Raw genomic sequence first — 27874 nt, 5'->3', positions numbered from 1 at the left:
TTTTCTCCTTCTGTCAGGTCACCGAGACCAGCGTTGTCAAGACATTGCCAAAGCAGACCAAGTCCCAGCAGTGACTAACGGCAAGTTCTTACACAGCCAGAAAAATGCCGCATTGTGCAAGACTGCTGAGGTGTGGTGGGGCGGGGTGACCCAGAGTGCCTCCTCCTCCAACAGGCACAGGAGCCCTATAAAGCTGGGTCCTCGGGGAGCCGCCTGACACCAAGAGAAAGTCTGCAGGTATGGGAAGCCAAGGGCACGGCAGAGAGTTTGCCAGCATCACTGTGCTGTTGATGCTGGTCACGACGGGTGAGTCCCCACTGGATGGAGCGCCGTGTGCCGGAATTGGTTGAGTGCAGATGGCTCCATGGAGGAGCACAATGTGTGTGTGTGTAAGGGGGGCGGGATGGATGGATGGGCTGGATGGGCTCTCCAAGGACAGATGAGTAAACTGCTAGCTAGACAGAGGTTAGGGATGATGCTGTCTTGTGCAGAAGTTCTCCAGTCTGAGCGCCTGATGGAAATCAACAAACTCTGCCTAGGGCTGAACAAAGAGGGAGCAAGAGAGAGAAAGAGACGGAGGGTGATGATGGATGGACAGGCGCAGGAGCAGGTGGACGGGCAGGAAATAGGTGGGAGATGGACAGGCAGTTATTAGAAGCAGAGATGGTGGAGAAGGAAAGAGAATGTTGCTTCTGTAACGCAAGTGGATAGAAAAGCGGGAGTCTTGAATGGTGAACTTTTATTCCAGCATGACCTTCTGAGGGGCTGGAGAACAAATCTTTCATGGGCTGTAGTTTACAAAAAAATTTTTTTATGGGAATAAGCTTTAAAGGGAGCCCAGGGCTTTTTTTTTTTCTTGCTGTAACAGGCTAAAGGAGCTAGTTTGGAATTTGTAATGGAAGTAGCTCTTCACCCCTAGAATGAGAAATGTCGGGTCTCGAAATTTCCTGGTAGCCGCTGTACTGCCCCCAAGCCATTCTTTAAACTGGAGAAGTCTGGTCCTTTCCCTCAAGGCTAGCCGGGGCTCCAAAGATGAGGGAAAGGCAACATACACATGCTCAGAGGCACTCTTCCAGTAGCTGTTGGGCATGGCAAAAGTCTGTCTCCAACCATGCCTCTGTGCAAGGCAAAGAAATGATTCAGGGTTGCTTCTGAAAGAGGAAAGCCCCGGCCAAAAGGAATCTGAGACGTTGGTTTGTTTTAGTTGTGAATTCGGCTGTGACAATCTGAATGCAAGATAGTAATTTTTTTTAAAACCCCTGTAGCAAAGCGTAGAATACAACTAGCAGTGTTTGTAGAGGACATGTAACTGAGGGCTTCTAGGTCCAAACGCCGGCAAATCAATCTCTCTCTGGCTGTTATCTGACAAAGGGAGATTTGACTCTTTTAAAATTTTACTCCCAAGCCTGTTTGGTCTCTTAGGTACACCTGGACTTGGATCTAGCCCATCTCTCTCTCTCTCTCTCTCTCTGAATTAAGCCCTGATTATAGGACGCTGAGTATGAACAGGGGTTGCCAACTGACCCTAAAGAAACTCACATTGGTCTGCTTGAATACCTCACAATGTTCCTTCTAAGCTGCAGAGTCTTGTGAGCAAAAATTCTACTTTGTGAGCTACTGGCATGAAAGCTGTGAGCTGCTGCATAAATCAGTTTGCTCTGCAGCCATTGCTCCTGAGCTGAGACAAAAATGTGTGAGCCGGAGGCTAGAAAATTGTGAGCTCTAGCTCACACAAGCTCAGCTTAGAGGAAACACTGAATACTTGGTCTTCAGAAACAAGCATGATGAACTTTTCCCAGGACCCCCGAGTTTAGCATTATTTCTAGCTAACGGCTGCTGAACAAGTGATTGTTACAAACACAGGAGCAGTGACTGGTGAAAAAGTTGGTAACCTGGGGTAGGGTTCTAGGAAGGAAACACTTCCCTTCAGTTTTCTGTGTCACTGCAGAAAGGATTCACCGCGGGCCGGCTGGTGCTGTGAGTTTCATCTCCTCTGATTCATATGAACCAAGCACAAGGGCAGGGATGGGAGGAAGTGGGCAGGCTGAAGTCTACTGGGGGTGGGGGGAAGAGTGGGACACTGTGGCCTTCTGGAGATGCAGTTCAGCAAGTCCCTCTTTCGCTATCATAACTGTGTGGAAAGAACTGACATAATTTTGTCAGCTGCTTTGTTCTCTCTCCCAAAACTCCTATGCCCTCTGCAACTGTCTGATGTGCAGAAATTCCACAGGTAGAGATTTTCTGACATATCAAAAGCTGCTCCTGTTGGATTATTCTGGGACTGTATAGGCTTAATTTGTGTGATGTTGCACCATATATGGCTTGCCATGGATGGGAGTTTTCTCATGCTTCGAGGGGCTGGCCAATCATTGTATGGGAGGGTGCATAAAAGAACTCCTCCCATTTTGGATTGGCTGTTGATTCTGCCAGGGTTGAACTACAGTGGTGCTTTCAAATTGCTACGTGACAGACAGAAATCCAACTGGTGTAGCTCTCTAGTATATGTGCAACCATAGATTCATAGAGTTGGAAGGAATTCTCAGAGTCATTTAGTCTAACCCCCTACACCAGGGGTGGCCAACGGTAGCTCTCCAGATGTTTTTTGCCTACAACTCCCATCAGCCCCTGGGCTCTTTATAAGCGTTAAATGCCTTCCCACCTGGTATTCTGAGCAAGTTCTACAGCTAAGACCACTGGGGGTATAATTTTATGTCACCCCTGCCCTACACAATGCAGGAAACTCACAAATACCTCCCCCTAAATTCACAGGATCCTCATTGCTGTCAGATGATCATTCTAGCCTGTTTAAAAACCTCCAAGGAAGGAGAGCCCATCACCTCCCGAGGAAGCCTAAGGAATGAAGGGGAAAGTTGTCCCTGTTGAATTTCTACCTTCCTTGCCACCATTAAAGGCATCAAACCTTAAACAAGGGATGCAATCTTATCCAAGAGAGCCATCGTCTGGTGCTGGACACATTATTATACTTTTCCTACATTTGACATCCTTTGCCTCCCTTTTCAATAGCTTCCAGAGCTCAGATTGTCATGTCAGTGTTGGGAAATACCTGGAGATTTGGGGATGGAGCCTGGGGAGGCATCAGCGGGATAGAAGGCCATAAAGCCCACCCTGATCGCTCTCTTCTGTCTGGAGATCAGATGTAATTCTGGGAGACCTCCAGGCCCCACCTGGAAGTTGGCAACTGTATATTTTCTCCAGAGGAACTGATCCTTGCAGGTTGTAGATGAAGACAGAATTTCAGATCTCCAGGCCCCTCCTAGAGGTTGGCAACCCTAAGCTTTTTAAATTCAAAAACCTTTGAGGAAATCAGTTCCGTACCCTGTGAGCTTTGTCAAAACAATGCAACCTGGAGTTTTTAAAAAGGAGGCTCCGTCCTCTCCACCCACCCACAAAAAAAAAGTCCTTGAGTCAGTGGTCTTAGCTGTAAGAACTTGTTCAGAATACCAGGTGGGAAGGCATTTAACGCTTATAAAGAGCAGCATTCCTCTGAACATGTGCAGAGTGCCCATCACCAACCTTGACACCACCACCACCTGTCCTCACACAGGTCTAGCAAAAAGAAAAGGGCTTTGAGGCCGGCTGTTTTGACATCCACAAGTGTGTGAAGACGGCTCCTTTAACCTGTTTCCAGCCCAGTAAGAAGTCCCTAAAATGGGAGAAGTAGAAATCCTGAAGTTTTGTTCCTTGGACAAACATCAACAGGGTGTGATCAAAGGCGCCAACCGTCTGAACTCATGCACCAGCCTAATTGCACTGCGCTGGCACCAGTCTTTAGAGAAAGAGAGGGTTCCCTCCCTCTTCTGAAGCTTCTGTATGTCTTGGCAAGAAAAGGAGGCTAGAAAAATATGCACTCACTGAGTATCCCTTCTTGGCCACCCTGCAATTCAGGCAGCTGTTCAAGCACAGTAGCCCAGCCTGCGGGGAAGTGGGGGGGGGGGGGGAGAGAAAGCAAATGGTGAGACAAGGGAGGATTCCAGTGTGCCAGCAAGAGAAACTGGTACGGTGGCAAACATCAGATTAAGGATGTCAACAGTGTGTAATTTATGGCGTGTTGCCCAATCGACCCGTGCCCATTGGTTTTCCACTCAAAATAAAATGGGTATGGCAGTTTCCTCTTTCTTAGAGGCACTGAGGGGAATTCCTCTCCTCGCTGCAGAATTGCCTGCCCTGGGGAACCAGAGGCGTTGAATCACTGTTTGCTAGAGAGCGCGGCTCATGAGGACTTTCTCTTGCAATTATGCAATCGTTTCTTGATCAAGAAGGCCCAAAGAGAAGTGCCTTGGCGGGGGAAGGGATATCATCACGCAACAAACCACAGGTTCTTGGAGGTTTGATCAGTTTGCAGGGGAATGAGGGCCCCCAGACCTGAGGGAGTAGAATTAAGTGCTGGGGTTGCCAGCCTCCAGGTGGGGCCTGGAAATTCTTCTGGAACGACAACTGATTTCCAGACGATGGAAATCAGCTCTCCTGGAGGAAATGGCAGCCTGGAAGAGCAAACTATGTTGAATACCATAGAGTTGTATACAATAGAGTCCAGGAAACATAGAAGTCCTAGAGTGACATTAATAGGGCTTTTTTTGCAGCAAGAACTCCTTTGCATATTAGGCTCCCCCCAGATGTAGCCAATCCTCCAAGAGCTTGCAGCAGACCATGTACTAAGAGCCCTGTAAGCTCCTGGAGGATTGGCTACATCAGGGGGTGTGGCCTAATATGCAAAGGAATTCCTGCTACAAACAAAAGCCCTGGGCATTACACTTCTGGTGAGCTCCCTCCCCCAACCCTACCTTCCCCAGGCGCCAGCCACAAATCCCCTGAAATTCCCCCAGAGTTGGCTGCTCTACAGATTACCTCTGCAGGCTGAAAGAAGCACATGGCAGATAATAGTTTGGAAAGCTGTATTGTGTTAATGATGCTCATCCTTTTGGGAACCCCACTGTTCAAAGGATAGTACATTTCTCACTGCTGAGCTAAGTTTTTTGCTTGCGTGGAGTTTTTTTTATAAGAAGGCGTGTTAATGGCTGGACTCTCCTAGTGGCAGTCTGAACTGGGGTTGGACTAGATGACCCTGAAGGTCCCTTGCAACTCTAGGATTCTATGATTCCCCCTTGCAACTCTAGGATTCTATTATTCAGCATTCAACCACCTCATACTCCTCTCAGGATTACAATTTATCTCAAGACTACACAGAACAGCTCCTCCGGAGAAAATAGTTGCTTTGGAGAGTGAACTTTACCCCACGGAGGTCTTTCCCCTCCCCCAAGCCCTGCCCTGCCCAGGCTACCCCCTCAAAAAAAAAATCAGGAATTTCCCAACCCAGAATTGGTGACTGTAAACTGGATGGCTGCTATTGAGGGCTCAATTCATGTGCTCTGCGCAGATTTCAAAGCCAAGGTGTTTGCCCTTCAGGTTAAAGATATGCTAGAACATGAAATTACCCTAGAGTTCCCAGTTGTCAGCAGTCCAAACAAGTCCTGAAAGACTGGATGTGACACGGACCCTTATAAGAAAACTGCTTCTAGAGATCAAAGACAGTCATCCTCCAATCAGGATCTGGGGGAGAGGCCATGGCCCAGTTTACAGCATCTGCTTGGCAGGCGGTAGGTCCCAGGCTTCATCCCCACTAAGAGGAGGGGACAGGGTTGCCAGATCTGACTCAGGAAACAACTGGGGACTTTTAGCCTGTTACAGCAAGGGTGTGACAAGCACGACTGAACTCCAAGGGAATTCTGGCCATCCCATTTAAAGGGACTGCACACTTTTTAAATGCCTACCCTTCGTTGGAAATAATTAAGGACAGGGACACCTTCTTTTGGGGCTCATAGAATTGGACCCCCTGGTCCAGTCTCTTTGAAACTTTGGGGGGGGCCTTTGAGGAGAGACATCAGATGCTATGCTGAAAATATGGTGCCTCTGACTTAAAAATAAAGCCCCAGATACCCGCAGATTGATTCTCCATTATACCCTATGGGAACTGGTTTTCATAGGGTATAACAGAGTGCCCAGCAGACATTTCCTCTTCCCCCAGCTTTCTGAAGACTCTGAAGTCGGGGGAAGGCCTCCAAACCAGAAGATCCCCTGCCCCCAGCTGGGGTTTGACAACCCTAGGAGGTGACGTAAAAAGACCTCTGCCAGAAATCCTGGGGATCTGCCGATTAAACAATACTGATCTCGGTTGTTCAAGGATCTGGTTCTGAATAAGGCAGCTTCATGTCTTTGTGTGTGTTCTTGGCAAAAGTGGGTCAACCCTGAAGAAGGACAGTTCTAGCAAGTCACATTAGCTAGGTCTGAACATGGCAAAAGCAGAGACTTACTAGAGATGGGTACCTAGGGAGTGTCCCTGGTAAACAGCTGGGACATATGAAAGCCAAGAAGGGACCAAAAGCAGAGATCCATTAGGGCTGCTCACAGGCCTGGAGAAAAATGTAATATCCAGGGCTCATTTTGTAGCAGGAGCTCCTTTGCATATTAGGCCACACACCCCTGATGTAGCCAATCCTCCAAGAGCTTACAGGGCCTGCTGTAAGCTCCAGGCGGATTGGCTACATCAGAGGTGTGTGGCCTAATATGCAAAGGAGTTCCTGCTACAAAAAAAAGCTCTGGCTGCCCCTTTAATACCAGCTTCATGTTGAAAATGGGCAGCCGAAGCTTTTCATGGCCTGGAGGAAAACAGCATTGCCAGGCAAATAATAACCCATCAAGCCTATGTTAAAGGGAGAGAAAATCCCCTGCCCTTGGCAACTCTAATCTTATGTGGAAAATAAAATGTGAAAAACTCCTGAGAGCTAGAAACTTTACTGCAATCCTAAGCAAAGATATGCCCTTCTATGTCATGTTGACTTTAGTGGCCTTAGAAGAGTACAAATCTATTTAGGACTGCACTGTTAAGATGTTGTGTCTCTGTAGTCAGCGGTTTTTGCATCGTTGCCCACTTTGTGTGAGACGCATGGAAACTTAACCATTCTGATCTATTTTTCTCTTTTACCCAGCTCTTCCTCTGAGATCAAATGCAAGAGGTATGTACTTTGAACTTGACAGAACAACCTGATTCTTTCCATTTTTCAAATCTTCATTAGCTAACCACTCTAGCTAGGATAACAAAGCATACACTTGAACAAAGCAGGAGTCAAGGTCACCTTTAAGACCAACCAGTTTTTATTTAGAATGTAAGCTTTCGTTCTAAATAAAAATTGGTTGGTCTTAAAGGTGCACTTGACCCCTGCTTTGTTCAACTGCTTCAGACCAACACGGCTGCCCCCTTGGATCTATCTACAAAGCATGCAATTGCAACTGAAACCCTCTGAACCTCTTTCAGAGAGGCAGATGCCAAGATACTTTTTGGACCTATATTTGGGCTCTTTGCTTTCTCCTGTGAAGTAATTGGGGGGGGGGGGGGAATGGAGCATGGAACTCACTCACTATATTTATAAACACAATGAACATTTTAACAACATTTCCCCAGGCCTAATTTAAATTTCAGCTGCAGGTAAGGCCAGATAGGGAGCCGGCAAAATCAGAAATGAATGCGAATGAAACAAAAGCTTGTTAAGTTATACATATGGATTCATGATCACCGGGCTTTTTTTGTAGCAGGAGCTTCTTTGCATATTAGGCCACACACCCCTGATGTAGCCAATCTTCCTGGAGTTTATAGTAGACCCTGTACTAAGAGCCCTGTAAGCTTCTGGAGGATTGGATACATCAGGGATGTGTGGCCTAATATGCAAAGGAGTTCCTGCTAAGAAAAAAAAGCCCTGGGACACAAAGGGAGGTTACACCCTAAGATTAGTTGTACTTTGCTTTTCCAAATTGGCTTAAAGCGGCTAAGAGCAATCCTATCAATAAAAACAATCAACAATAAATGAAAATCACATTAAAAGCATATCGGAATGAAGATCAGCAAAAAGGCCAGTGGCCTGAAATGAAACATGAAACAAGCGTTACTCCCTACAACTTATTGCAAAATATTGCCTTTGGTCTTCTGTGGGGGAAATCAGCAAAAAAGGCAGAAACTAATGAGGGATGAGGTTAAAGTGGGATTTACCACCCATGTTTTATGGCGATCTTTCCCTTTTAAATCGGAGACCATGCATGCAAGATATTGGAATAAAAGGTAGAAGGTGAAGCCCTCCCACTGTTCCCCCCTGCCCAAGCACCAAGAATACAGAGCATCACTGCGCCAGACAGAGAGTTCCAACAATACGCTGTGGCTAATAGCCACTAACGGACCGCTGCTCTGTATGCTTGAATAAAGTAAAGAGAATAAAATCTCCAGAGTTTTCCCAACCTCGATCTGGCAACAACCTTCCTACAGATTGCCTATCTCGCCATCTAAAAAAACTTCGGAAGGAAGGTGAGGGGGGGAGGGCAGCGAGAAGTGACTGCCTGAAGCTAAGGAATCCTAACCTGCCCGCCACAAGACCTTCAACCCGAACACCTAACCTGCCCGCCACAAGACCTTCAACCCGAACACAGCGCGCCTGTCTTATCCGGCGGCAAACTTTTGGCGGGAAGCAGCAGCCCCGCCTCCGGTTGGACGACGCGGCTCCAAACAAGGGCTGCAGGGCCACCTGCGGGCAAAGCCGGCCACCCCCAGGCCAGCAGACCGCGTAGGAGGCCAACCGTCCCCGCCTTCGCCCCAGGGTGCACAAGGGCCAGTCGCAGCTCCCGCCCGAAGGCGTCTCCCGCGCCAGGGCTTGCTTCCCTCCCTCCCTCCCTCCCAGTCGGTCCGGCCGGCCTGCCTCTCCCCAGGCGCTCCGGGGTGGAAGAGGCCGCAGGGCCCAACTTGCCAACAGCTTGGAACGACTTGGGCAATCACTTGAGTTTCACACTAGACTTTTAATCCTGGTTTAACTCTGTCCCCAAACTAACATTCTACACTAGAATCATAATCAGAGAAACCAACTCTATGATTTTTATGTGTGGCTCTTTCACACCTATTGTGCAGCTCTTGAAGCCCCCACCCCCACACCATTGGCTGAATTGGAGAAGGCATTTCTTTCTTTAAATCCCTTCTCCAAGCCAGCCAGCAGCTTGGAGAATGCATTTAAAGTTGCTTTCTTTCTACCTCTCCCTCCCTCCAAATCTATTTTCCTTCCTTCCTTCTGGCTCTCAAACATCTGACATTTATTCTATGTTAAGCAAGTCTGGCTATCCCTGGTGTAGAATGTCAGCTTGGGGACGGGGCTAAACCAAGCAAAAACCCAGTTGCAAAATGTGTTATTTAGTGTATTGAGAAGGCTCTCAACCCACTTCCAGCGTGCTTTCCAATCCGATGTTGCGGGTTCACACAGTCAAATCCGGTCCGGTAGTGCTTTGAAAGCGGGTAGAAAGCGCATTCTTTAATGTGGGCGGTCGCACAGCCGAAGAGGAAATGGGAGATCAGCCAGGCCTCACGCAAACCCAGCCGGGCTGCGGAAAGGCAGGGGGACCCCCGAGAGATGGCCCGGCCGCCTGCCCCACTGGAAAGGGAGAAGAGCCACACTTACCCCTCGGCCAAGTAAACGAGTCTTCGAGCGCAGGGTCAATCGCCGATGCACGAAGCCTTCCCCTGGCCTGGTTCCCTTGGTTGCCGTGCCACGTGCATAGAGAGCCGTCGAGCGCCCTGTCTGGAATGCACTTGCCCTGGATCCAGCAGGCCCAAAAGAGACAGGGGGGGGGCGCTGCAGGTATTTCAAGGTCCTGAGGCCCGACCCTTCCCCACTCCTCCCCCCTCCCATGCTGGACATTGGCTTGCAGGGAAGGGGGAGGATCGAAAGTTCTCCCCCCGCAGCCCCCCCCGCCCCTCTTCTCCCTCACTGAGGCTGCCCTTCTGTTGCCAAGGAGGCGCCCCTCCCTTGTGACTGGCGCTCGCAGGCCCAGAAGACAGGAGAGGGGGGAATCCAGAAGTGCAGGGCCACCACCGAGAAGGCTGAGAGGGGAGTCTGAGACAGGGTTTTCAAACTGAGGGCTGGTTCAGGATCCTGCCTCCCCCTGGCTGGCTTTAGTTTTGGGAGGAGGGAAGGGAGGTCTGTACCTTCCACCTGAGAGATTCTACGTAGGCCTTCATATAAATGCTGTCTGTAGGGTTGCCAGGTCTAAATCAAGAAATATATGGGGACTTTGTGGGTGGAACCAGCAGCAAGGTTGTGAGAAGCATAATTGAACTCCAAAGGGAGTTCTGGCCATCACATTTAAAAGGACCGCACACCTTTTAAATTCTTTGCCTCCATTGGAAATAATGAAGGATAGGGGCACCTTCTTTGGGGGATCACAGAATTGGTCCCCCTGCTCCAATCTTCTTGAAACTTGGAAGATGTTTTGAGGAGGGGCACTGGATGCTCTGCTGCAAATTTGGTGCCTCTGCCCCCCAAAACAGGGGCCCCCTGAGCCCCAGATACCCGCAGATCAATTCTCCATTATACCCTATGGGAATTGGTCTCCATAGGGAATAATGGAGTGCCCAGCAGACATTTCCCCCACACACACACCACTTTCTGATGACCCTGAGGTGCGGGAGCAGGGAGGGTTTTGAACCTGGGAGATCTCCTGTCCCCACTTGGAGACTGGAAACCCTCCTCAAGAGGCCAGAGCACCGAGGTGATCTCAGAGCTGGTAATTTAATGGGAAGCTAACTGGTCATTTAATTAACTGCCCCCGGAAGTGGTGGCAGCTACAAGCATAGACAAGAGGGGACTGGATAAACATACAGAGCAGAGGTCCATCAGTGGCTATTAGCCTCAGGGTATTGATGGAACTCTCTGTCTGGGGCAATGATGCTTGGTGCTTGGGGGGGACGGGGGGAGAACTTCCAGTCTCCTGGCCCCACTGATGGACCTCCTGATGGCATCTGGTTTTTTTTGGCCACTGTGTGATACAGAGTGTTGGACTGGACGGGCCATTGGCCTGACCCAACATGGCTTCTCTTATGTTCTTAAACTCATTTCTGACATCTTTGTTCCTCTCCAGGCCTCACCTGTGGCAAACCAGCCCGGCTGATCCCGCGGGTGGCAGGCGGCATGAACGCCCTGCGAGGCGAGTGGACGTGGCAGGTGAGCCTCCAGCATCGAGGACAGCACATCTGCGGGGGAAGCATCATCGACCACGAGTGGATCCTCACTGCCGCTCACTGCTTCCCGGAGTAAGTCCACTGGGCCTGCTTTTCCTGATCCTCCTGCTCGCGGCCCTGTGAGTCCATCAGGCCTGGTTCTCCACACACACCCCATGCAGCTCCCAGTCCAGCCCTTGGCTCATCTGTGGCTCCAAACACCAGGAGCCAATGGAACAACCTTTTCCCTTTTGGCCTTCTGCAAAAAACAAAAAGAGTCTTAAGAAACAGAGGGGTGGGTGGCAGTGGTTATGTGGGAAACTGATGTATTACAAGGGCTGGATCTGACATCAATGTCACTTTGGTGGGCCGGGGCACGCGTGCCATCCAACGTAAGGTGAGATGTCAGAGATGTAAACTTGATAAAGGTGATTTCAGATGCCGAATGACAACAGCAGGCTTGATTGGATTGGGGTGGCCAAACGGTGGCTTGAGAGCCAGATGTGGCTCTTTCGCACATATTGTGTGGCTCTCGAAGCCCCCACCACCCTGTCTGCAGGCTTGGAGAAGGCATTTCTCTCTTGAAATCACTTCTCCAAGCCAAACCAGCCGGCAGCATGGAGGATGCATTTAAAGTTGCTTTCTTTCCACCCCTCCCCCCATTTATTGCTTTCTTCCCACCTTCCTTCCTTCCTGTCTTATGGCTCTCATACATCTGACATTTATTCTGTATGGCTCTTACATTAAGCAAGTTTGGCCACCCCTGGATTAGAATGTCAAAAATCTGGGAGGCTGGATTCAAATCCCCACTTTGCTGTGAAGGGTGAGGATGGGCTGTTGCAGGGCTGCCAGTTCTGGGTTGGGAAATACCTGGAAGTTGGGGTGGGGGGGAGTGGAGCCCAAGGAGGGCGGAGTTTGGAGAGGGGAGGGACTTCAATGGGGTGCAATGCCATAGAGTCTGCCTTCCAAAGTGGCCATTTTCTCCGGGGGGGAACTGATCTCTGTCACTTTTAGATCAGTTGTAACAACAGCAAAGCTGCAGCCACCACCTAGAGACTGATGATATAAACAGCAAAAAACTGGAAAATTAACGAATGAGTATTAGATATATTTATACAAGAAAACCAATTACCCTGAATCACCTTTTACAAAAATACATACTCAGCAATATACAAAATGTCTCAGATTCAAAAATCCATAGTGAGAAGAATAAAGATACGATGTTATTTTTCTATTCATCATGTCAGTTTCCTACTTCAAGCGCTTGTAAACCATTTGCCCGCATCCGCGGGTAAATCAAAGTGCCACAGCTACAAGAATTCCATGCGCAAACAGTTCATATTTTTCATTGGTATTTCTTCAGTTCTTTTTTTGCCCAACTAGAAGCTTCACTATTTATGGAAACTTTCTAGAAATGGGTAGCCAACAGCCTCCTATGTTACTGTTTCCGTATACACCTTTATCAAAGAGACGTACCCTACTCATCACAACATCACAAAACGCTTCACACAGCACTAGCCCTGGAGAAACAGTAACACAGGCGAGCTTTACTGTCGGAGGCAAAACAAGGTTATTACAATATTAATTCTGGCCAATATAATTATTCCCCATATGGAGTGGGGGCAGAGACATATGGCTGCAATCACACACGCTAAATAACGCACATCCATTGTACTTTCCAACTGCATTTTGCCAGCTCACACAGTAGAATCCAGTTGGAAAGTGCATTGAAAGTGGATTGAAGGTGCATTATTTAGTGTGTGTGATTGCAACCTGAGAGGATTTAAGTTGAGTTTGTACCTGAGGCAGGATTTAAATTACAGATTTCTTAGCTCTCACTTGCAGCTAGATAACATCATTATCCCTGGCATCTCCAAAAAAGGGTCCAGGCAAATAGGTGTGAAAAAACCTCAGCTTGAGACCCTGGAGAGCCACTGCCAGTCTGAGAAGACAATACTGACTTTGATGGACCAAAGGTCTGATTCAGTATAAGGCAGCTTCATGTGTTCAACTAGGAGATTACATCAGTGCTCTTTCTGACCCAGCAAAATGATGTCATCAAAATAGCGCCTACAGACATCTCATTAGAGAGGAGTGGGACAATAAAGTTCCTACGACTGGCTGGCAGGGGAGGAAGTACATGGCCACGTGAAGAGCAGAGTGGAGCAGGAGGGGGATCCTGCCTGCCTGTCTTGCATCTGGCGCCCTGACACATCCTAAGTTGATCAGTGGGAAGAATAACATCTTCCTTTCTGTCCATTTTCCCCCTACAGGGTGGGATACCCCATAGTCCCTGGGAACTGGAAGGTGATTCTGGGCCGTCTCAAACTGACTGGTGACCCTTTTCGGGGGGAGGAACGCAACGTCGCAGAGATCATCCTCCATGAGAAGTACGTTCACTACACAAAAGGCCGTGACATCGCCCTGGTGCGCCTGTCACTGCCCTTGTGGTTCAAGAAGGACATCTCGCCCATCTGCCTGCCATATGCCAATCACCAGTTCGCCTATGGGACCCAGTGCTGGGTCACCGGCTGGGGTGACATCGGCATGAACGGTGAGTGAAATGAGGGGGCAGTTGGAGGGGGGGCCTTCTGATCTGATTCAGCAGCTTATCTCCTCTCAGTCAAGTCTGAGGCACTTCCCAAGGCTGGAGGGAGGCTTCAGCCTTTGCAGAGCGGTATAATGGATGTCAGGGGTCCTGGAAGCTCCAAGCAGAGACCTTTCCCATCAATAGACAAGGGAACTAGTAGGCTGAGAAGAAGAAGACTGTAGATTTATACTTCACCCTTCTCTCTGAATCAGAGTCTCAGAGCAGCTTACAATCTCCTTTTACCTTCTTCCCCCACAACCTTTAGCATATTGTTACCAGAAAGTTTTCTAGAACTGGCTTCAAATCTGGTCCCAGGGAATCTCCCCAATCGGGCAGGAGACTCTTAAATGTTGATATCAAACATAAGAGGAATTGCAGACTTATATCCCACCCTTTTCTCTGACTCATAGACTCAGAGCGGCTTATAATCTCCTTTATCTTCTCCCCCCACAACATGCACCTGCTGTGAGACCATGGATCAGCCACAAGTTCTCTCAGAGCTGTTCTCTCAAGAGCAGTTTCTGTCAGAACTCTCTCCGCCCCTCCTACCTCACAGGGTCTCTGTTGTGGGGAGGGGAAGGGAAAGGAGATTGTAAACCATTCTGAGACTCCTTCGAGTTGCGAAGAGCGGGGTATGAATCCAACTCTTCTTGAACACCTTTTCTGGTTCCCATCAATTGTTTTCAGAAAGTGGGTGGGGCCTGTTGGGTTTTTGTCCATCTGATTGGCTGCTGTAGAACTGGTTGACTGGGGGGGGACTATTGTTTTGGGCAGCAGCTGCCCCCACAGCACAAGTCCTGCATGACTGAAGGTAAGCTGTGTGCGCCAAGGAAATATAAACAGTAGGTTTATTTTAAAAGACCTTCAGTCAAGCACAGATTCTGCCTGAAATTTTGAAGAGTTAGTATTAGAGTGGTGCATAACCTGACTCCTTGGCATTTTGGGGTTGGCTCCGCCTCCTGTGGCAGCCATTTTGTCATTATGCCCACCACCTCATGTGAGAACTCCAAAGGTGCCCACAGGCTCAAAAATATTGTGAACCCCGATCGAACCCTTGTGCCAAACAGGTGCCTCGCTCTTCCTGGCTTGTTCTCATTTCATTTCTGCAGCACTTTTGATGCAACGCAAAGAAAAATGAGGTAGAAATCCCTTGTGTGATTGACAGCTGATGACCCAGAAGGAGGTGGGGGTTCCGGGTGGAGAGAGATGGTCTGGGAGGGCCTAAAGCAGCAAAGTTAACTGAGGTGGAGCAGGCATGTGAATGCAGTCCATCCCACACCACTGAGAGCCCCACGGGGAGGCGACCATTATTCCACCCTCTCACAGCATTGATATTTGAACTCATCCCAGTATAAATGTAGAGCGCCAAATAATATCTAACAACATCATTATAGAAGAAGATATTGGATTTATATCCCGCCCTCCACTCCGAAGAGTCTCAGAGCGGCTCACAATCTCCTTTACCTTCCTCCCCCACAACAGACACCCTGTGAGGTGGGTGGGGCTGAGAGGGACCTCACAGCAGCTGCCCTTTCAAGGACAACCTCTGCCAGAGCTATGGCTGACCCAAGGCCATTCCAGCAGGTGCAAGTGGAGGAGTGGGGAATCAAACCCGGTTCTCCCAGATAAGAGTCCGCACACTTAACCACTACACCAAACCACTACACCAAACTGGCTCTTAAATCAAAGTAGGATTCAAGGAGCACCTTTAAGACCAACAAATTTTTATTCAGAATGTAAGCTTTTGTGTGCTCTAAGCACACTTCATCAGACAGCAGGATGGAATGGCAAGCAGTCCTAAATATAAAGAAAGTGGGCAGGGAATCAGCATGCAAAATCATGGAAATGTCCCTTAGCAGATTAATTGGGGCCAGCAACTGACACTGGACTGGCTTGCCATTCCATCCTACTGTCTGCTGAAATGTGCTTTGAGCACACGAGAACTTCCATTCTGAATAAAACTTTGTTGGTCTTAAAGGTGCGACTGGACTCTGCTTTGTTCTACCGCTTCAGACCGACACGGCTGCCCGTCTGCATCTAACGTTAAGTGTAGCGCTAAATAAGAACTAAATATCACGCCATCTTGGATTTTAGGGAGTGAACTGAAACTGTATGAAATGTTTGTAATGATTATATTGCAGTTCTATTTTTAACACTCTGTTGTTTTAACGCTCTCTTGTTTAAACTGTTGTTCGCTGCCCTGAGGCCGTCAGGGGAGGGTGGGATACGAATGTAATAAAATAAAATAAAAATAACATAAATGTAGGATCTGGAGAGCATTCTGCAGGCAAATCAGGGCGAGGGCACCCAAGCCTGACTCTCTCCTTCCCGGCTTCTTCTTGCAGCTTCTCTGTCGGACCCCATGCACCTGCAGCAGATGGCCCTGGACCTGCTGTCGAGAGACACCTGCAACTGCATTTACAAGAACCTCAGAGACAGGAAGATCGTCTACCCCGCCTTGCGGGGCATGATTTGCGCCATGACTCCCGACAGCAAGAGGGGGCCCTGCAAGGTCAGCGGGGGGCGGGGAGGGAACCAGGTGGGATTCCATCAAAGAAGCATGTCTGGAGCCAGTTTGGTGTAGTGGTTAAGGGTGCGGACTCTTATCTGGGAGAACCGGGTTTGATTCCCCACTCCTCCACTTGCAGCTGCTGGAATGGCCTTCCGTCAGCCATAGCTCTCGCAGGAGTCGTCCTTGAAAGGGCAGCTGCTGTGAGAGCCCTCTCAGCCCCACCCACCTCCCAGGGTGTCTGTTGTGGGAGAAGGAGATAAAGGAGATTGTAAGCCGCTCTGGGTCTCTGATTCAGAGAGAAGGGTGGGGTATAAATCTGCCGTCTTCTTTTTCTTATGCAGATGTGTTCACAGCCAGAGGGAGCAAGCCAACAAAACTTTGTGTCCTTTTTAAAAAACCCTTTCCAAGATTCTAGTCCTTATGAGTGCAGAGATGTAGGCAGTGTCTGATGAAAGACTCTGGGGAGGGGGGAGGCGAAACTGGGCAGGGCTTTCAGTGGAGAAGAGGCAATGCTCCAGGGCTCCTGAGTAAAGCTGCCAACTTTTGGAGGTGGGGAAGATCTCCCAGTCTTACAGCTTGATCAGAGCAGAGAGATCAGTTCCCCTGGAGAAAATGGGCTCTGTGGCATGGCTCTATATCCTGCTGAGGTCTTTCCCTTCCCCAAACCCTGTCTTCCTCAGGCTCCGCCCCCAAATCCCCAGGAATCCCCCGATCTGGAGTTGGCAGCCCTGCTCCTCAGAAAGGAATGATTGGCTAGCGACTGTACCAAGGTACACAAAATGGTATAAAGCTTTTCTTTTCTTTTTTCTTGCCCCAGGGGGATTCAGGCGGCCCACTGGTTTGCTTGGAGGACGACCGATGGTTCCAGGCAGGGATCATGAGTTTCTCCATGGAATGTGAACGTCTTCGTGGGCCCATCATCCTGACGGAGACCAAGGCTTACGTGGACTGGATCAAAGGCCACGTCCAGGGGGCTACCTTTGCCAAGCAGACAGAGCCCCGCCCCAGCACAACTGACAAGTACTTGTGTACAGGTACGGTTCTTTATGGAGGCATATTTGGATTCTGTGACCTTTAATAGTCCCAAGTGTCAAGTGTGGAACCCCAGATGCTTTCTTCTACAGTCAGGGAAAGGCAGAGGAAGGACTGTGGATTCATGGAATATGCAGAGCTTGTTTTGTAAAAAAAAGCCCAGAAAAAACTCATTTGCATATTAGGCCACCCCCCCCGACATCACTGTTTTACACAGCAGGAATTCATTTTGCATATTAGGCCACACCCCCTGACACCAAGCCAGCCGGAACTGCATTCCTGCTCAAAAAAGCCCTGCATATTTGCAACATTTACATCCTTTTTTGTAAAATATTCCATTCCCCCCCCCCCCGAATGTGTTCAAAGCAGCTGGTAGAAGGGAAAAATTATAAAATAAATAAAATTAGATATATTTTTTTAAAAAGAAACATTACTAGGAAGTTATCAGCTATATGGAAAAGACAAAGGGAGCTTTCTAAAGTAGAAGCATTTCTCAATTCCAAAGCAAGGCATAATAATCCAAACGTCCACAGCTGTAGAGGTTCTCCCCCTAGTGGTAGACATTTGTATTGCACAGACAGCAGATAACTGAAACACATGAAGCAAGCGATGGGTGATTGATCTGAGGAGCAAAGGTCTCAATATTGACCCCTACCATTGCAAAGCACTTAAAAGGGAACCAGTGCAAGCCTGCAACCATAACAGCAAACCAGTGCCACTGACCAAACCAAGTCTGCACACGCTCCCTTTTCCTGACTTTTAACACAAGACAGATTGCAGCAGTTTGCCCCAGCTGGAACTCCTGGCTAGTCTTCAAGGGCAGTCTCATGTAAAGCCTTGATGCGGTAGCCAAGCCTGATGGTTTCAAAACCATATTAAGCAAATCCCTTCTCCCTGGGTGTAACTTGATGGATTTGGGTTCTAAACTGAATTTAAGGAGATGTGGTTGGTTTGGGGGAATTGGGGGGGGGGATATTTTTGGCAGCGCTTCATATTTTATACTGTTTTCCAGGTTGTGGAACACTGAAACGGGACAAGCCTGGCTTGAGTGCAGAGGGACTCTGGCCCTGGTACGTCAGCCTGCAGTATGAGGGGAAGCATGTCTGCGGGGGCACCTTGATCTCAGAAGACTGGATTGTGACCGCTGCACAGTGCTTCATTGGGTAAGCAAAGCCAGCTGGGTGGGAAATGGCCCGCGTGCGAGGAAGTGAAGCATGATGGGTAAATACCAGCGGTCGTATGCCAAAAAAGCTAGATTTGGCCACCTGGATTGAAATTCTCACAACTTCTGCCTCTGTTTTGCAGGCGCCAAGAACCAAAGGCATGGGTTGTGCTGCTGGGTGAGAAGGAGGTGGGTTTAAAGCGTGAGTGGCAGGAGAGGAGGACCCTCCAGAATATCGAACTTCACGGGGCCTACTTCAATGCAACAGAAGGTTACGACATTGCTGTGGCCAAGCTGGATCGCCCCGTGGTGTTCAACGAGCATATCCGGGCCATCTGCAACCCATACAGAACCCACAAGTTCTCCTTTGGCTCTACCTGCTGGACCCGAGGACGGACAACTGGTGCGTGGAGTGAGGACAGGCGAGCACATGGACACTCTCTTCTGGAGGGCACCAGATTCAATCCTGGCAGGGCTTTTTTTTTGTAGCAGGAGCTCCTTTGCATATTAGGCCACACACCCCTGATGTAGCCAATCCTCCTGAAGCTTACAGTAGCCCCTGTACTAAGAGCTCCGTAAGCTCTTGGAGGATTGGCTTCATCAGGAGGGAGTGGCCTAATATGTAAAGGAGTTCCTGCTAAAAAAAAAAGCCCTGAATCCTGGAATACAATGATCACACAAGGTTGATCTGTGAAACTGAGTAGTTCAAAGTTTGTAGGGATGCCATCCTCCAAGTGGGACCTGGGGATCCCCTGGAATTACAGCTCATCTCCAGACTACAGAGATAAATCCCCCTGGATGAAATAGATGCTTTGGAAGGTGAACTCTGTGGCACTGTGCCCCACTGAGGTCCCTCTCCCCCCCAGGCCCCACCCCCAAACCTCCAGGAGTTTCCCAGCCTGGATCTGACAGCCCTAACCCTCATCCTTGGGGAGGGATGGTGGCTCAGTGGTAGAGCATCTGCTTGGTAAGCAGAAGGTCCCAGGTTCAATCCCCGGCATCTCCAAAAAAGGGTCCAGGCAAATAGGTGTGAAAAACCTCAGCTTGAGACCCTGGAGAGCCGCTGCCAGTCTGAGAAGACAATACTGACTTTGATGGACCAAGGGTCTGATTCAGTATAAGGCAGCTTCATATCTTCATATGTTCATCCCCTGCTGGTTGGCAGTGAAGACCTGGCAAATCTAAGTTTATGCCAGGTACGGTCTTATCGTAGGCTGAATCTCAGTAAAGTGGTAGAGCTGTCTGTCTGGGGCATATCCCTGTCATTGGGGCTCATATAATTCAATGTCCTGTGGTACAAAATAATTCTCTCCACATAGAAAAATGGCAGGAGAAGGCAGGCAGATAGCTCCCCCCCACCACCACATGCAACTTTTCTATGCGGAAGGAAATGGGGTGCGTGTGGAGGAGCACTCAGTCATGCAAGTCATCAACTGTGGCCTGAAGTGGTACAGCCCAGACAGAGGCTGACCACTACCTAGGGCTTAGTCTGAAGTATGAAACAAAGGAAAAGATCACGCATATCCAGCTTTGTTTTGCCTCATGGCCATGCAGGAAACTTGTTACCTCAGCAATGCTGTTGGCATTTTTTAAAAGAAAGGATGGTCGCTTAGATCCCTTCCTTCAAACGCTAACAACAAAGCAGAAAGCTCTGTTTCAAAGTGAAAATAAGTTGAAGGGTTAAACCTTCTCTTCCTTCCCAGCAGAGCCCTGAGGCAAAGAGAAATCCCCTATGGCTACAGTTTGCATTTTATAAACCTTGTGATTCCCCCTCCCTTCTCTGCTCAAACCCAAATCCCTTGTCTAGCTTTACTGGAGGGTCACTGGGGAGGGGGAAGAGATGGAGAAGGGATGGAGCAGCTTCCTCCATGAGTCCCAAAGTCTCATTCCCATGATTTGGGCTACTACTCTGCCTTTCTTGCCTCTGAAACACAAACTGAGGTGGGAGAGCTGGTGCTTCTTGGGGGAGTTTCAATGAGGCTCTGAGTTCTCCAGTTCTGATCTGTGGTAAGCCTCCCGGACTGTTTGGAGACAGTTTCCCCCTCTCAGCCAGTCTCAGGAATGCAAAGCTTTTGTTGCTGAGACTGTGGAATGGGAAAGGCAAGGTCTAAAGAGTCAAATCCCTTTCCACACAGCTGATTTCAAGGGATGATCTTGAGGAGGGATGGTGGGTCAGTGGTAGAACATCTGCTTGGTAAGCAGAAGGTCCCAGGTTTAATTCCTGGCATTTCCAATTAAAAAGGGTCCAGGCAAGTAGGGGTGAAAAACCTCAGCTTGAGACCCTGGAAAGCCGCTGCCAATCTGAGTAGACAATACTGACTTTAATTAACCAAGGGTCTGATTCAATATAAGGCAGCTTCATATGAAGGCTCCACAGATCAAATTGTGCCATCCTGGCACCAGCATGCTGCATGCAGAGTGCATGTTGCATTGCTAGGCAGGCCAGTATAGGCTACTCAAGTGAGTGAGCCAAGCCACATTTCAACAGAAGACATCTACTTCCTCCTTCTCTTCACGATCCCTAGAGTTCTTGGCTGGTGGGGGTGTGTGGATATTTCCAGCCTAAACATGGTCATTTAGTTATAGCCAAGCACCAGTACCTCGTGTTAACACACACACACACAAACGATTTCTTTTGGATGTATGTTCACTGTACCCAGCATTCTGCCTCCCATTGTGGAACTCCTTGATGCTTCAGAAGAAATGATCAGTAGCAAGGAAGTCCCCAAGGCTTAAGTGATGGCTGGATTTGGAGCTACTTCCACTAACCAAAGATTTTTTCCCATGTCTGTTCAGATGAGACCCAGACACCAGGTCCTCTAGGAGGTGTGGAGGTGAAACTCCTTGGCCCCCGGTCTTGTAACTGCCACTACAACTTGACCAGTGACCTTGGCCACGAGATCCCCATCAGCTCCCAGATGCTGTGTGCCACGCCCCATAACAAGACCATGCTTTGTGAGGTAAGAAGCTATCAGCCAGTAAGGGGATAGGAAGGGGGTGGAGGGTGGTCCTACCATTCCTTAAGCCTTCTGTTGGAAGGGAACTTTTCATGCCTGTCAAGTTGCAGCTGACTTACGGCGACCCCTGGTGGGCATTTCAAGGCAAGACATGTTCAGGGATCTGAAGAAGTGTGCATGCACATGAAAGTTTACATTCTGAATAAAACTAAGTTGGTCTTAAAGGTGCAATTGACAACTATTATGTTCAGGGGTGGTTTGCCATTGTTTCCATGGAGGCCTCCGATCCATATTCTGGCCAGGGCTGACGTCTTTAGCTTCTGAGACCTGACAAGATCAGGCTTGCCTGGACTATCCAGCTCAAGGCAGGCTGGAACATCCCTTCTGCTAATTCTCACAGGTCCTCAGCCCATCAGGGTGTTCTCCTTCGCAAGCCCTACCCCTACTAAACTGATTGTGAACCATACCTCTCAGTAGTTGCACACGCAGGAGAATTTCTCAGTGGATTCTGCCCATGAGCCCCATCTGTCTGCTTCCCACTCAGTTTCATTTTGTGGTGTTTCATGAGGCATGATTCCCTATGTCTGTAGAAAAAGCCCAGCGGGAGCTCATTTTGCATATTAGGCCACGCCCCTGCTGTCACCATTGTTTCGTGCAGGGCTTGTTTTGTAAAAAAAAAACCCAGCAGGAGCTCATTTGCATATTAGGCCATGCCCCTACTGTCACCATTGTTTAGTGCAGGGATTGTTTTGTAGAAGAAGCCCAGCAGGAGCTCATTTGCATATTAGGCCACACCCCCACTGTCACCATTGTTTAGTGCAGGGATTGTTTTGTAAAAAAAAAAGCCCAGCAGGAACTCATTTGCATATTAGGCCACACACCCTGGCACCAAGCCACCTGGAACTGTGCTCCTGTGTGTTCCTGCTCAAAAAACCCCCTGGTAGGACCACTTCCGAGTGCCCAGGGAACAAATGGCTGAATCCGGGTTAAACTTCTTGTTGTTCCTGCATTCTGGAAGTGTCCTGGCTGAAAGCGAGTGTAGACATGGGGGTGGAAAGCGCCATCGAGTTGCAGTCGACTTATAGAAACCCCACGGGGTTCCAAAGGCAAGAGAAAAGCAGAAGTGGTATGCCATTGCCTGCCCCTGCCTAGTGGCTGTGGATTGCCTGGCTCCAGAGGCTAGGATCCAGAGTCTTCCAGACTTCGTGCTGATCATATCAGAAAGATGAATTGGGAAAGGACAACTCAGACCACCTTTCCTGAGCCAACTGATATAGTGGCAGCCCTGTGGAGCTGTCCAAATTTATTGTGGTGCTGAAACTCTTTAGAACAGCAAGCAGCTATTTCTTCAGCTTGCATCAGTTTTAAATCTGGAAACTCCTGGCATTCTCTGCTATTTAGAGAGATTCCCCTGAGGAACTGGTTGGCTTTAACTGCTAGTTCTTCTGCCACACACACAAACACACCCTCCCCTGAAAAACAGGAAATGGAACCCAGGAATTCTGGCTCTACTCCTTAAGAACATGTTGGATCAGGCCCATCCAGTCCAACACTCTGTCACACATTGGCCAAAAAACCCAGGTGCCATCAGGAGGTCCACATGTGGGGCCAGTACACTAGAAGTCCTTCCACAGTTGCCCCCCCCCCACAAGCACCAAGAATACAGAGCATCACTACCCCAGACAGAGTTCCATCTATACTTTGTGGCTAATAGCCACTGATGGACCTCTGCTCCAGATGTTTATCCAATCCCCTCTTGAAGCTGTCTATGCATGTAGCTGCCACCACCTCCTGTGGCAGTGAATTCCACGTGTTCATCACCCTCCTTGAATCCCATAAAGCTCCCAGAGTAAGATCTCTCACAGCATTATTCTGTTCCACTAGAATCCAGTTTTCCTGCCAGAGCTGGGATTGTGCTAAAAACCATAAGGAGCCACACATCTCGGTCGTCATGCTGGCGTTTAATGTAGATGCTAATGTAAACCTTATGTGTGTTGCCACTAAGACTACTGAAAAGAGAAGCTATTCTTGGCATGGACTATTCCTGTGAGGTAACCTCCAACATGCTGTAGAACAAATTTTGAGTCCAGTGGCCCCTTTAAGATCCACAAAGTAATCTTATTTATTGCATATCTATGTAGACGCACCCTGCTAAGCACTTGGAAGAAATACCAGGGTCGTGACATGGAAGCAAGGAATGACAAACCACCTCCAAATGTCTCTTGCCTTGAAAACCTCACCAAAGGTTGTCATAAGTCTACTGTGACTTGATGGCACTTGATGGCACTTTCCTCTACCATGTTATACGCACGCACACACACATTTTGCACCTGGGTTTGGTGGCATCATCTTTCGATATTTGGATGGGAGATCTCCAGGGTTGTGACACGGAGGCAGGCAATAGCAAGCCATCTCTGCTTCTCAATTGCCTTTGGGACACTATTCTAATTCAGCCCTGACCTGGATAGCCCAGGCTAACCTGATCTTGTCACGTCTCAGAAGCTAAGCAGGGTTGACCCTGGTTAGCAAATGGATGGGAGACCTCTAAGGAATACCAGGGTTGTGACACGGACGCAGGCAATGGCAAACCACCTCTGAACATCTCTTTCCTTGAAGGCCTCGCCAGGGGTTGCCATAAGACAACCGTGACTTGGTGGCACTGGGTTTGGTGGCATCATCTCTTGGGCATCTGTCATACTGAAAGGCTTGTCTTTCTGCTCTCGGCTCTGTAGGGGACTGCTGGAGAACCCCTGATTTGCAACGAGAATGGCACCTGGTTTCTGGCAGGTATCTCTAGCTTTGGCAAGGGCTGTGGGACCCTAGTGCGTCCGGGGGTTTACACGGCGGTCAACACCTACGAGGACTGGATCATGAAACTGGTGTGGTCTGCTTACTACGATATCCAAAAGCCTCCCATTCCAGCTGTGAAGGATGATGACAGCTGTCTGACCATTAGGCCCCGAGGTAAGAGGGAGGAAGCCGCTAAATCCTCAGTCTCCTAGCATCGGGGGCTTATTCTTGGGGTTGTAGAAACATGGCAGCTGCTTGGGTACTCACAGTTCATGCTTATCTCTCTCCCTTTCTACACATGATCCAAGATCCATGCATGCTCTTTGGAGCCAGTTTGGTGTAGTGGTTAAGTGTGTGGGCTCTTATCTGGGAGAACCGGCTAGATTCCCCACTCCTCCACATGCAGCTGCTGGAGTGACCTTGGGTCAATCATAACTCTCCCAGAACTGTTCTGCTCAAGAGCAGTTCTCGAAAGAGCTCTCAGCCCCACCTACCTCACAGGGTGTCAGTTATGGGAAGGGAAAGGAGATTATAAGTCGCTCAGATTCCTTTGGCTAGTGAAGGGCGAGGTATAAATCCAATATACCAGTTTGGTGTAGTGGTTAAGTGTGTGGACTCTTATCTGGGAGAACCGGGTTTGATTCCCCACTCCTCCACTTGTACCTGCTGGCATGGCCTTGGGTTAGCCATAGCTCTGGCAGAGGTTGTCCTTGAAAGGGCAGCTGCTGTGAGAGCCCTCTCCAGCCCCACCCACCTCACAGGGTGTCTGTTGTGCGGGAGGAAGGTAAAGGAGATTGTGAGCCGCTCTGAGACTCTTCGGAGTGGAGGGCGGGATATAAATCCAATATCTTCATCTTCTTTTGCCCAGCTGGGATTTTGTTATTGGCTTCCCCATACACAATATGCCTGGATTAAAAAACTACCCAACCAGAAGTCTCAAGTTTGTTGCCATGCTGGCAGCAGCCACGCTGGCAGGAATTCCCCTGCCAGGATGGTGTGGTTTGGATCAAGTCTGGGAACCCAGTGCTCAGTTCTTTGCTATGTATTTCTAATGGTGTCCTCCTTGAGAGCCAGTGTGGTGTAGTGGTTAAGTGCGTGGACTCTTATCTGGGAGAAATGGGTTTGATTCCGCACTCCCCCACTTGCAGCTGCTGGGATGCCCTTGGGTCAGCCATAGCTCTCATAGAGCTGTCCTTGAAATGGCAACTTCTCGGAGACTCTCTCAGCCCCAGCCACCTCACAGGGTGTCTGTTGTTGGGGAGGAAGGTAAAGAAGATTGTGACCCGCTCTGAGACTCTTTGGAGTGAAGGGCAGGATATAAGGGCGAGATCAGAGGTGTACAACAGGGCGGGAGTGAAGGGTGAGATCAGAGTGATCCAGTTATGTTATTCTCTCTGTTGGTGGAGAGGCAGTGATTTGCCCAAGCCCACCCAACGGGCAAGGTCCCACCAGTCCAAATCCAACACTCCGCCTGCTGCACTGTTATGGCCCCTGGCTTTCAGATCGAGAGCTAAAACCCTGCTAGACCACCCAGGTGCCCTTTCCAGGTCAGAAAAAACAGAGCAGGGCTGTGGCTGCTGCCTCTCCAGGTTCGCCTGCGCAAGGCAACTGGCATTGCCCAACGGCCTCCTCCCCGGTCTCCTCTACAGCTTTAAAGTCAATAAAACATCATCCGTGGAAGCTACACAGAGTAATACGCTTGCTCTGCCTTGTTTTTGTTTTGCAGGAGTCAGAAACAGATAGCAAGACGTGCAAAGGCGAAACAGGAGGCCACGGACTCAGAGGGATCAAAATCCTGCTTCCCCCCTGCCGCTCTGCCCCCCCGCTGAAGGTGCTTTGAGAGCTGCCGGACACTTGGGGAGCTGCCATCCGTAGCTGCCGGCTCAAGACTTAGTCCTTACAATTTCAGGAGCAATTTGGAGGCCGCCACCCACATCCATGCGGGGTGAAGTTATCAGGCCTAACTACCACACCCACCAGAAGCCCTCCTGTGCCAAGCACAGCAAGGGGGAGAAGCCCACCGAACTGTGACAGCTGCTCAGGTCATTTTCTCTCCTTCCCACCCATTTTATAGATAGAAAAACTGAGGCCGGTCCAGTGCTCTGCCAGGGAGGATGGTTTGGGGCAAGTGTCTCAGCCTACTTCTTGGTTTGTTGCGAGGGGCGGGGATGGTGCTATAAGCCACTGACAGTCACAGAACACTGCTGCCGAATCTGCCAGCTATCATTGGAAAATCAGGTCCAGTGAATCTCCTTGCCCGGAGCTGACCTGAATTGGTTTAACAGTGATGTTAGGACTGAAAAGTTATGTCAGATTCCATTGGGCTTGTATTCGGCAGACACAAGAATGTGTTTCAGCTCTTGTCGGAAATCCCGTCACCAGGATGCTTCTCGTGTGTCCGGAGGCAACAGAACATCCACCGATCGGACATTTCATCCCATCTGCAGCCCTGCTTGCGCTGTGCCGGAGGACAGAGCAAATTGGGAAGGGCAGATGCACCAGCATCCCCACTTTTCATTAGCTGTTCAAGTTGCAGCAGCCTTATGGTAACCCCAGCAAGGGGCTTTCGATGCAAGTGAGAAGCAGAAGGGGTTTGCTGTTGCTTCCTTTTGCAGACCTTTCCTTGATGGTCCCTCATCCAAGTAATTGCATTACTCAGCTCAATCTCGTGTAATGGTTAAGTGGGCGGACTCTTATCTGGGAGAACTGGGTTTGATTCCCCACTCCTCCACGTGCACCTGCTGATGTGACCTTAGGTCAGCCACAAGTTCTCTCAAAGCTGTTCTGCTCAAGAGCAGTTCTGGGAGAGCTCTCTCAGCCCCACCTACCTCACAGGGTGTCTGTTGTGGGGAGAGGAAGGGAAAGGAGATTTGTAAACTGCTTTGAGACTCCTTTGGCTAGCAAAGAGCAGGGTATAAATCCAATCTCTTCTCTCTTCTGAGTTTGGATAGGACTGGGCTCCACTATGCCGCTTTCCCTCCCTCCCTCTTCCCCGGGGGGCCTTTGTCTCAGGCTCCGAGTCCATCGAGTCTCAGCTTCCTAGATATCCCAGTGACAGTGGTGGAAAGTGCTATTAAGTCACAGCTGACCTACGGCAGCCCTGCAGGGCTTACCGGGCCAGAGACGAACAGAGGTGGCTTGCCATTGCCTGCCTCCGTGGAGCAACACTGGACTTCCTTGGTGGTCTCCTGTCCAAGCACTAGCTGAGGCTGACCCTGCTTAGCTTCTGACATCACCGGATAAGCTTTGGCCTTCCGAATCAGGGTGGAAGTATCCTTAGAACCTCAATACCTCTACTAGGTGGCAAGAGCTGGTTTTCTGTCCTACTACAGTTCTTCACGTTTGAACATTTCAACATCCCCATCGGACAGGCAGGCTGGGGACATCAGCGGTTCTTACAAACTGACTGGCTCTGTGAGCAAACTCTGGCTGGACAAGACCTGGAAATCTGGGCCACGCATGACGGATTGTTTCAACATCAGATTCTGCCACCCCGTTTTGTTACTTTTTTTTTAATCACAAGACTGACATGGAGCTGAGTAGATGTAAATGTATATGTAACTTTAAAAAAAAAAGCAGATAGACGTGTTTCAAGTTTGGACAGGTTTTAAGTTTGGACAAGTATTTATTTTAATGGTTACTGTGCTAAATAAATTATTTGAAGAAAACTTGTTCTCCGGAGACTCTCGCATCATATATGTTCAAAAGAATACAACACGGGCATTGCTCCTTGCCTGTAGGGTGTAAATCTCTACAGCTCCCAAGAGGGGCAAAATTATAATGGAGGGTC

The 27874-nt window shown here is 49.2% G+C and overlaps 1 protein-coding gene across 1 annotated transcript; it reads left to right on the top strand.

Annotated features, from left to right (window-relative positions):
• The first annotated feature begins 239 nt into the window (after positions 1 to 239).
• Positions 240 to 25891, top strand: LOC132583306 (serine protease 53-like). Its single transcript, XM_060254968.1, has 10 exons — positions 240 to 306; positions 10963 to 11134; positions 13315 to 13595; positions 15977 to 16143; positions 16961 to 17177; positions 18188 to 18338; positions 18481 to 18740; positions 21134 to 21297; positions 24027 to 24258; positions 25811 to 25891. The coding sequence occupies exons 1-10, from the start codon at positions 240 to 242 to the stop codon at positions 25825 to 25827; spliced, it is 1728 nt and encodes a 575-aa protein (XP_060110951.1). The 3' UTR covers positions 25828 to 25891.
• The last annotated feature ends 1983 nt before the right edge of the window (positions 25892 to 27874 follow it).

Source organism: Heteronotia binoei, chromosome 15 (genome assembly GCF_032191835.1).
Source record: "Heteronotia binoei isolate CCM8104 ecotype False Entrance Well chromosome 15, APGP_CSIRO_Hbin_v1, whole genome shotgun sequence".
Taxonomy (NCBI): Eukaryota; Metazoa; Chordata; class Lepidosauria; order Squamata; family Gekkonidae; genus Heteronotia; species Heteronotia binoei.
The sequence above is the reverse complement of the archived record's forward strand: the minus strand, read 5'-3'. Positions and strand labels throughout refer to the sequence as shown.